The following is a 10,853-nucleotide window of genomic DNA, read 5'->3' as shown; positions in this document are numbered from 1 at the left end:
GAATGTTTCTGTCAAACATCCAAGGACTCTCGCCATGTCAAGTAGATCACCATTCGGGATGCCAACTCCAAATAAGCGTGATTTCATAAAACTGACTTTGAGGCCTGAAGCAATATGAAACCATTTTAAAATTGCGGAGAGATTCCGTATGCTAGCCCGATCCTAAGTTCCAACAAAAATTGCGTCATCTGCATAAAACAAATGAGATATAGCAGAACCATTCCTAGGAAGCTTCAACCCTTGGAATAAAGATTTATCACATGTGTTTTTTGATGGCACAATTCATCCCTTCCATAGCTATAATGGAGAGGAAAGGGGAAAGTGGGTCACCCTGATGAACTCCTTTAGTTATTGAGAATTCTTCCATAGGCGAACCATTAACCAGGACAGAGGCCCTAGCAGATGTAAGGCATCCCATAATCCATTGTCTCCATCTTGCCCCGAAATTCATTTGACTCATAATGGAATCTAGGTACATCCATTTTATGGAATCAAATGCCTTTTTAAAGTCCACCTTGAAATTTTTTGGATTTTTAGCCTAGAAAAATATTTCCTTCATTTTTCACAATAATCCCTTTTCAACATGGTGGAATTTTGGAGTCCAAAAGTGTCCATATTGGCAACAAATATGCATTTTTCGCAATTTATCTCTTTTTAATTGTCGATAAATATATTTATTTGGATAGACACTATAATATGGTCCCTATGCACAATAATTTCCCTACACCATTTAAGTCGATCTCTTGGATTTCTTCACAACTCTACATAGTTTCTAAGACTAGGGGTGGGGGTGAGAAACTCCCATCACTCTTTATGGGCCATAACATTCTTTCCCGTTTCCCCCACCTAAACCCAAGGAATTGGTAGGAAATTCTTTGTTAGAAAAGTTTACAACAAGAATATCACCTTTGCTAGTATCAAAGGAGATTGGAACTTTTTTTTTTTTTTTTTTTTTTTTTTTTTTTTTTTAATTTAAATTTAAATGGACTTCTTAAATGATCTAACAAACAATTTTCTAAACAAAAACATTTGGATTATAATTTCTTAAGTAGAAAAGAGAAGAAAGTGACTAAGGAACATGTTAACCAATGTTATCCATTTATGTTGAGAAGTTTTATCATAAATTATTGTGACAAATTTCACAAAAAATCAACAAGAACATTTTATTAGAAAAAACAAGCAACATTAATTATTAATGATGCACATTTGTGATTTGGCGGTCATCTTTTAATATTGCAAGAGAATATGGTTATGATGTGATATAAGAGGTCTTAGGTGGTCATTTTAATTAGTGAATAGCTCTTAAAGAAAAAATATATAAAAATATTTAAAAAAAATAGGGTCATATTTGGAAAATTGAAAGAAGAAATGATAACGGTGCAATGTGAAATATTAGGACGTAAAAGAAATATTTTTATAGTACCATCAACGAGGCCAAATGGTGAAGAATAGCTGAGATATAAACACTTCAAAATAGAGCGAGAGACTTCGAATCCCGCAAACATCAACGTTTGGGTGACATTTCAATAAAAAAGAAAAGTAAAAAAAATCCTTTTTTTTTTTTTTAATAAATTGTAGTAAAAAAATACACATGCATATATCTATCTTATATGAATAAATGCGAGTTTTAATTTAGGAATTTGTGTGATGCATGCGTAGTTTTACCAAAGAGTAATTATGAGTGTTAATTAAGGTTTTGTGGTTTTCTTATGGGTGAAGGATCTCAAAATGTTGTTGCCACCTATTGGCGAAAAAGATGATGATGATGGCTGGAGTTGGTGCAAATCGATGGTTTGGATGGATAAGTAACAGCAATTTTTTTACAGAACAATTAAATAAAAGTTTAAAATAAATGATAATGCCATATGTCAATTACGTAAGAGGTTGCTATTTAATTTAATTTAATTACATTTTCATGTTTCATTGATAACATGTTTTGTAACCAATTTGATTGTTTTCTCCCCAACAAAGAAGAGAAAGAGTACATGTTGTATCATTTATGCACCATAATGATAAACAAATGTAATAATGAACTAATATTATGGTTATAATTACATCATTCGCATAAAAGTTAGTCAGTCGAATATTCCAAATGGTGGCCTATTGTTGCATTCTCCAACCACTTTAATGGATAGTTCTACTCCAACCTAAACTATACGATTAGTAGTTGTAGAAATACCAAACACAAACCTCCGTTAAGTGTAAGTAGTCATTTGTTAGTTTAACCTAAACTTATGCTTGTTATCTGCCTTTCACCAAACTCAAACTCATATCAAACGCTTGCTTCCTATAAAGAAATCAGTTTTTTTTTTTTCATTATATATAAACATTTTTATGGAAAAATAAATGAAAATATAAGAGGTGGAATCCACGAAAAAAGCCTTTATGGTTATCTTTTTGAAAAGAAGCGTGGATTTGTCCAGATTTGGCTAAAAATTTCATATTTTGGTTGTACATAGTTTTCTTTACGAATTTTCCTTTTTGAATACGATAATTGTTTTAACGAAAAGTGGGAAATAATCTCATTTCAACACTATCTTACTTTATAAATATTAAATATGCTCTATGGAATACTTTTTCCACTTTAACCATAAATTCACATAACAACGGATAATAAACTGCGACCTTAACTCGCTAGTTTTTCTTTTCTATAAATCTATGCTCGTAGAGCTCTTAAGGGATAACATTACTATGTAATATGTATGACCCTTGACTCTCTTAAAAAGATTTATATGGTAGAAAACCAACAATATCAAACACTAATAAAATAAACACGTTAATCATGCATCATTTCTTCAGTTTTATCACTTTGTATTAGACAATTTTTAAAATTATCTGACCTACAGTAAAACATTTATTTCACAAGTCTATGAGAAAACTTTTAGATCCATAACATTACTCCTTGAAGTCTATTAATATACATATATATATATATATATTAGAAAACAAATATCAAACATGAAAGAAATAAACACATTAATTAATAATTAAACATGCATCATTTCTTCAGTTTTATTACTCTATATACGATAACTTTTAAAATTATCCAACCCACAGTAAAACATCCGCTTCACTATGAAAAAACTTTTAGATCCATGTAGACATGTTTTTCCATCCAAAAACCAAAATATTTGTCGATCTGAGTTTTGAAAAAAAAAAGTACTATGTATTATTTTAGGTATAGATTGAGCAATGTAAACGCAATATAAAAATCTCATACTCAATGAAAAAAATACCAAATAAATAGAAATTAATGAGACAAGCAGCAATTATACATCATAGATTTGGAATAAGGTTCTCTTATGAATGGTTAATTTTTATTTTATAAGATAATATTTTATATTAAGATAAAATATGAAAAAAATACCATTAAGATAATACTTATTAAAGTTTTAAAACCATAAAATCTTAAAGTTTAATAAACAAATTTCAAATATTACATAATCTTTATTTCTTTCTTTTCTCTCTCTCTCTCTCTCTCTCTCTCTCTATATATATATATATATATATATATATATATATATATATATATATATATATATATATATATATATATATATATATATATATATATATATATATATATATATATATATATATAACGCCCCAAAAATTAAGAACAAAAATTTTATTTTAATTATAAGAAAAACCATCAATCCAAACGTGTTTTATAAAACCATACAAGAAAATCAGAATACGTCAAACTACCAATCCAATACATAAGAGTTATATAAAGCATAAATCATAGTGTGTGTAATGCGGTCATCCCAAACTCTTCCGTTTCGACCCCGAAGTATCTGAAACATAAATTGAAAAATATAAGCACGAAATTTAACGAGTTCTTCAAAACATCACATACCATACATATCAAACATATAAAGAGCCCCGCCCTGCATCGGGCCCACACGACATCGAACCCTGCTCGAAACAGATCTGTCAATAATATGAGATGGGCCCCGCTTCATCACATTCATGAGGCCCCGCCCAGTATACATAAAAACACATAAACACATGTAAGAATCACAAAGATAAATAACATACAATACACTCATCAAGCTCCGTCTGGCATTGGACCCCGTCTGGTATACATACCTGATAATATACATGCAAAATTTTAGTCCGAAATTCAGAATGCCTTCCTAAAATCAGTAAAAAGAATATTTTTTTTTTGGTTTGAAATATCTATTCTTTGAGCGAAAAGTTATTTTTACTATTTTTTTAATGAATATTTCTTCAAATGGGTTGGTTAAAAAAGCATCCTTATTATTTTTTGAAATATTTTTTTGGTTGAAATTGTATTGTTTTTTGGAAAAATTGATTATAAATAGTTAGTTATTGTTTAAATTTTTATAAATATTAGGGATAATGACTTGAAAGGGTAACGAATTTTTGATTTTTATCACATTTAGTCACTAAATTTTTTTTCGTTATGTATTTGCCATTGAACTTTTGAAACTGTTCACATTTTACCCTTATGACCGGTTGTTGCCGGTCATAAGGGTAAATGTGAACAGTTTCAAAAGTTCAATGGCAAACAGATAACGAAAAAAAAGTTTAGTGACTAGATATGAACAAAATCGAAAGTTTGTTTCCCTCTAAAAAGTTCAATGACTAAATGTGAACAAACTTCCTCTTGTATTATGTTTTAGCAAATTATTTATTTTTGTTAAATTGTAGCAACATTTGTTGATGAACAAATCTATGAAATAGAAAAAAAAAAAAAAAAAAAAAAAAAAAAAAAAAAAAAAAAAACCTGAAAATATATTTAAAAAAAAAACGAAATACAAAACCATTGGTTTGACATTTTCCAAAATAAAAAATCAAAATTTCCAATCTGATTTTGGTTTTACAAAAAAATGAACCATTCTCACTGATGTGAATTATGACCATTGGTTTGGCATGTGAAATTTGTGACATCCCATGAATATGTAGTTACAACATCGTCTGAACTCGTAATTCATAGTAAGGGGTTAGAGTATCATCGCATGAATACGTAGTTACAACATCGCCTGAACTCGTAATTCATCACCTACAGGTTATAGGCCTGCTGGTGTTTCCACTGTGTTGTCTAGAATAATCCGTGATCGCAATCTGTACTTTGGTAGATGATTACATCGCCACATTGCTGGTTAAGGTTATGGTATCTCCTTTCATCCTACATCACATATTTATCATCATCTGTATACCTAATTATCATCAGCTTTCTATCATCACATATCTCTCATCATTTTATTTCATTACACACCAACTATTTCATCTACCCATGTTTCATCCGCAACATATTTGTAGATATAAAATAAATATACCGTTTAAATCTTTTAAAACATGTATAAAATCGTTCATCCAGCATGGACAACAAGTATTCAAATAATATGCACACATAACACGTAATTTATATAAAATACTTCATATCTATATGTAAGACGAAAGTAACTATATCTACCATAAAAATCCCATAAATGCTTCCTAACTTCGAACCCCAAGGTTTACTCTACTAAAGCTTCATATTCTCGGCTCTCTGAACCTAGAAGGGTCCAGATCTATCACACCAAAAAGCTCAAGATAGCTCTTCCTCTCACTCTACACACTCAAGCTCGCTAGGGTTCTCACTTATGGGAAAGGTAGTGGCAATTAAAGGCCATAAGTGCCTTTAAATATGGCTCGGGCCCAAAGATTTAGGGTTTCTGCTAACAGCGCAGACTCATCGAGTCGCTTCACCGACTTGTCGAGTCCATTCATTAATCCGAGTCATCAGTCGCGACTTTACTCGACGAGTTGACGCGTCAACTTGCCGAGTCTCTCTTCTTAACTCAAAAGAAAAATACTTAAATTATGATACCTGGAAATCCGGATGTTGCATTTTGTTTTTTTTATTTCATAGACTTCTTCATCAACAAATGTTGCTACAATTAAACAAAAATAAATAATTTTGCTAAAACATAATACAATAGGAAGTTTGTTCACATTTAGTCATTCAACTTTTTAGAGGGAAACAAACTTTCGATTTTGTTCACATTTAGTCACTAAACTTTTTTTCGTTATCTATTTGTCACTAAACTATTGAAACTGTTCACATTTTACCCTTATGACCGGTAACAGCCGATCATAAGGGTAAAATGTGAACAATTTTAATAGTTCAATGACAAATAGATAACGAAAAAAAATTTAGTGACTAAATGTGACAAAAATCAAAAGTTCGTTACCCTTTCAAGTCATTATCCCTAAATATTTTAATAGGATATCTAAAAAAAGTTACACCGTTAAATTAGTCATTACTAATTTTCCAAAAAAAAGCACGGTTTTATTATGATATGTATTTTTTGATTAAAACATTAAGCATGGAAACTAACATCCTTACGGCGTCGTTCAACTAACCTCGAATATTGTGACCGTTGTGCTCTTTTATCATTTTAAATGCGCGAGTCAAATCCACGCGCCAATCACTGGCGCGTAATAACACCACTCGTATGTACAAACCCTGGGAGAATGCACTCCTCTCCTCTCTCTCTCCTCTCTGCCACCGCTCTCGTGCTCTCATGTTCTTCCCTTCACCCCCAATTTTGTCTCTTTCTCCTTTTTTCGTCCCTTTCTCTCATGCTGTTCTCCATTTCTTGATTCTTTTCATCACTTTCTTATCGACACCTCTATCTCTGTGTTCTTCAGTGTTTTGACTGTGCTGTTAATTCCTGCTTATTAATTTCAACATTTATAATCAATTGATTCTGCTTAAAACCCTACCCTGAAGAGAAAACAAACTCATTTCCTCTCGAACCCAGAAAGTATTTACATTGATGACGCAAGAGGTATGTCTTCTTCGATCTTCAACCATAGAACATCTCTAGGCTGCGAGTATTTGATTATGTGTCTGTATTTTCGTATAAATGTGTCATCTTTTAATTTGGGTTTTTTGTTTTTCATCCAAAAACATTTTCTGTAAAATTCATCTTTTGTAATATCCTGAGAAGGTTCGTAGACAAAGATATGTGATTTTTGAAGGTATAATGGAATCCGAGGTACATGGTTTATGTTTTGTTTTTTTAACCCATAAAAAATCTCTAGTCTGGTTTAAATCAGGAAAAAAGATTCATATTCTGGAGTGAAAAAGCTGCGACTTTATGTAAAAAGCTATGGAATCTAAGCCGTCTTTAACTGTGTCTTCTCTTTCAGGAAAACTCCTGTTGAGTTAATCGAAACCCTAGAGAAGATATTAGTAAAATCGAAATGGGTTGTGCTCAATCTAAGATTGAGAATGAGGAAGCTGTTTCTAGATGCAAGGATCGCCGGAATTTCATGAAGGAAGCCGTGACGGCGAGAAATGCTTTCGCTTCCGGCCATTCTGGTTACGCTATGGCTCTAAAGAACACTGGGGCTGCCCTGAGTGATTATGCACAAGGCGAAGCTGATGAAGTCTACCATCCTCATTTGGGCGGTGGTGGCGGCGGTGGTGAGTCATCGAAACCACCACCTCCTCCACCGCCAATGGAGCATCATTTCCCGCCACCTCCCCCGCCACCTACATCTACTTATACGCCGCCTACTTCAACATACACCCCTGCTCCACCACCATTGCCTAGCTTCTCCCCTATCTCAACACCGCCACTACAGAGATCAGTTACAATGCCGGCAATCTCTGTGGCCAAAAAGGGTGGCCGGAAGATAAATAATGGAGCTATACTTGAGGAAGATGAAGAGGAGGAGGAAGAAGATCATGATACGGATTTGAGAGTGAGAAAAGGGCGGAAGAGCAGTGGCAGGATGGCGGCAGTTGACGAGACTCCATCACCTCTGCCTCAAACTCCGGTGGCTCCTCCTCCTCCACCACCAGATGGTGAAAAGATGCCATGGGATTACTTCGATATGGGTGGTATGCAGTGGTCACATTTGAATGAAGAATATGACGATGTTATTGATGAAAAAGATGAGGAAGAGGAGGAGGAGGAAGAGCAAACTAACGGTGCACACCAGCACCAGCACCAGCACCTCCACCGGAACGACCACCTCCACCACCATCAGGTTGAGCCAAAAACACCAGAGAAAGTGGTGATGGAGGGGTTTACAACAGAGGAAGAGGAGACACCGGTGATGGCAAAACAGTTCACGCATTCTAACACAGCACCACCGGATCTCAACCGGAGAGGAGGAGGAGGGGCGGTGAACGGTGGCAGCGGTATGGTTGTTGGGTCAAGTAGTGTGAATTTGTTGAAGATTCTGGCAAAAATTGATGATGAGTTCTTGAAAGCTTCTGAGAGTGCACAAGAGGTTTCAAGAATGCTCGAGACCACACGGTTGCATTATCACTCCAACTTTGCTGATAATCGAGGTGACAATCCCTTCTTTTTGTACATGATTAAATAGTTAGTAAATCCATATGGGCAAATACGTAATTTCATTTTGAAATTGGAATAGATTCCAAAACCGGATAACATTGCAATTCTCATTGGATTTAATTTATGAAGGTTTGAGGTTGAATTAGGGGCTAAATGCAAGAAATGGCAACATTGTAATTTTTATGTTTTTTTTTTGTAGGTCACATTGATCATGCTGAAAGAGTGATGCGAGTGATCACATGGAATAGATCATTCAAAGGTGCACCTAATGGTGACAATGGTAACGATGAATATGATGAGGATAAATACGAGACACATGCCACCGTGCTCGATAAGCTCCTAGCATGGGAGAAAAAGCTCTACGAAGAAGTAAAGGTACATTTTTTTTTTCTCTCAACCAAAGGGCAAAATGGTAATTTTACATCAAAGAAAACGTTGCATTTGTTATATATATCTCTTGTTCATTGATATAGGCCGGGGAGCTTATGAAGCTTGAGTATCAAAGGAAGGTTTCGTTACTTAACAAATTGAAAAAACGTGGTGCGAGTACGGAATCTTTGGAAAAAACAAAGGCGGCTGTGAGTCATTTGCATACGCGATACATCGTTGACATGCAATCTTTGGATTCGACTGTTTCTGAAGTTAATGATATCCGTGATAAGCAGTTATATCCCAAACTTGTGGCTCTTCTTGATGGGTAAGTTTTGCTATCCGTCTGTCTGACTATTAGTCGAATATCTAAAATACCCTTCGATAATTTAGGATATTTAAGACTATAAAATGCGGCTCAGATTATCCGAAAGTAAAACGACCATGGTGCCCTCGGTTAAATTTTTAGTTTAATGAACTAAAATAAAGTTGAGGGGTCTTTTTTGCCAAGCATACACAACTCTGATTTTAAATTTTTTAGATCTTGCATTTATTACTATTCATGCATTGGTGACTTGTACTTTACAGTCTGACCAAATCTTCATCCCCACCACCATTGCACCCAAGCTAGGCCCCATCCCTTTCTCACCTACCTTCATAGAGTTTGTTTCTATTCAAAATTATCAAAAAATTTAAGTAAGGATTTGAAGTTTACGTTTTTTATATATCTTGACCTCCAAACATATACAAAATCATGGGTATTTTGGTAATTTTCGGTGGTCTTAAAGGGTGGCATCTTTTTGTAACTTTTTATAGTTGAGCAACCTGATTGACAATCACACAATAGTTCGGTGGCCCTCCTGACCCTCATCCCGAGATAAAGTACTCAAATAAAATGACTATTCCGCCCTCAAATAATTTTTTACTAAATAGAAACTAACTTATAAGTGGTCCTTTCTGTAGTTTTTACTGTTTAATTGTGCATTCATTTCTAGTGGGGTACAACTCACCCAATTTCTTGATTTTGTGTGATTGTGTCTATTCAAAAAGTTTTAGTTAAGGACTTTAAGTTTACTTTTTTACGCTTTGACCACCAAACAAATGCAAAATCAAGTTTGTGTTCAAAATACCTAAAATACCCCCCTGATTAACATGTAGGATGTCGAAGATGTGGGATTCAATGTGCGAACATCACGATAACCAATTAACAATCGTCACGGATCTCAAATCTCTTGATGTCTCCGGTGAACCCAAAGAAACCACCAAACACCACTACGAAAGAACAGTTCAACTCTACCATGTCGTTCAAGGGTGGCACTCACACTTTGAAACCCTAGTAACCCATCAAAAACATTACGTTCAAGCCCTCAACAATTGGCTCAAACTAAACCTAGTACCAATCGAAAGCTCCTTAAAAGAAAAAATCTCATCGCCACCAAGAATCCAGCACCCACCGATCCAAACCCTCCTCCATTCATGGCACGATCACCTCCAGAAGCTTCCGGATGAACTCGCAAAAAGTGCAATTTCGTCTTTTGCTGCTGTGATTGAAACGATAATGAATCATCAAGAAGAGGAAATGAAGCTTAAGGAGAAATGGGAGGAAACGAGGAAGGAGTTCTTGAGGAAGAGTCAGGCTTTTGAAGATTGGTATCAGAAGTATATTATGAGGCGGGGCCCACAAGATGAAACGAATCCGGGTACGGATCCTAAAGATCCGATTGCTGAAAGGCAGTTTGTGGTGGAGACGTTGAAGAAGAAACTTGAAGATGAAATGGAAGCTCATCAGAAGGTTTGTGCTCAAGTGAGGGATAAATCTTTAGGGAGTTTAAAGATTCGATTGCCTGAGCTTTTTAGAGCCATGTCGGATTATGCTCATGTTTGTAGGGATTCGTATCAACGATTGAGATCGATCGTGCATTCTCAGAATCGACAGAATGGAAATTAAGTTCGATTCTTGCCAGATTTCTTATCGGTTTTTTGATCTTGTTGTATGCTGAAAACTCGCCAAATTTGTTGTGTTTTTTATAACCAATTGCAAGTATGCAATTTCGCATTTTACACGGGTACGTTTTTTTATGCATCATTTACTTGTACATAATGGTGCAAGTTAGTAATGCATCTACCATGCAGTTGCAATTATATTTGGCGAGTTCA

At 34.5% G+C, this 10,853-nt stretch overlaps 1 protein-coding gene across 1 annotated transcript; it reads left to right on the top strand.

Annotated features, from left to right (window-relative positions):
* Positions 1–6,576: 6,576 nt before the first annotated feature.
* Positions 6,577–10,838, top strand: LOC145000116 (DNA ligase (DUF630 and DUF632)). The gene is made up of 5 exons (XM_078959267.1): positions 6,577–6,803; positions 7,168–8,320; positions 8,527–8,702; positions 8,801–9,024; positions 9,855–10,838. Exons 2-5 carry the CDS (start codon positions 7,222–7,224, stop codon positions 10,642–10,644), a joined length of 2,289 nt encoding a protein of 762 aa, XP_078815393.1. The 5' UTR covers positions 6,577–6,803; positions 7,168–7,221; the 3' UTR covers positions 10,645–10,838.
* Positions 10,839–10,853: the final 15 nt, after the last annotated feature.

Source organism: Lactuca saligna, chromosome 6, assembly GCF_052625555.1.
Source record: "Lactuca saligna cultivar CGN05327 chromosome 6, ASM5262555v1, whole genome shotgun sequence".
Lineage (NCBI taxonomy): Eukaryota > Viridiplantae > Streptophyta > Magnoliopsida > Asterales > Asteraceae > Lactuca > Lactuca saligna.
Note: the sequence above shows the minus strand (reverse complement) of the source record. Positions and strands in the feature narration are given on the sequence as shown.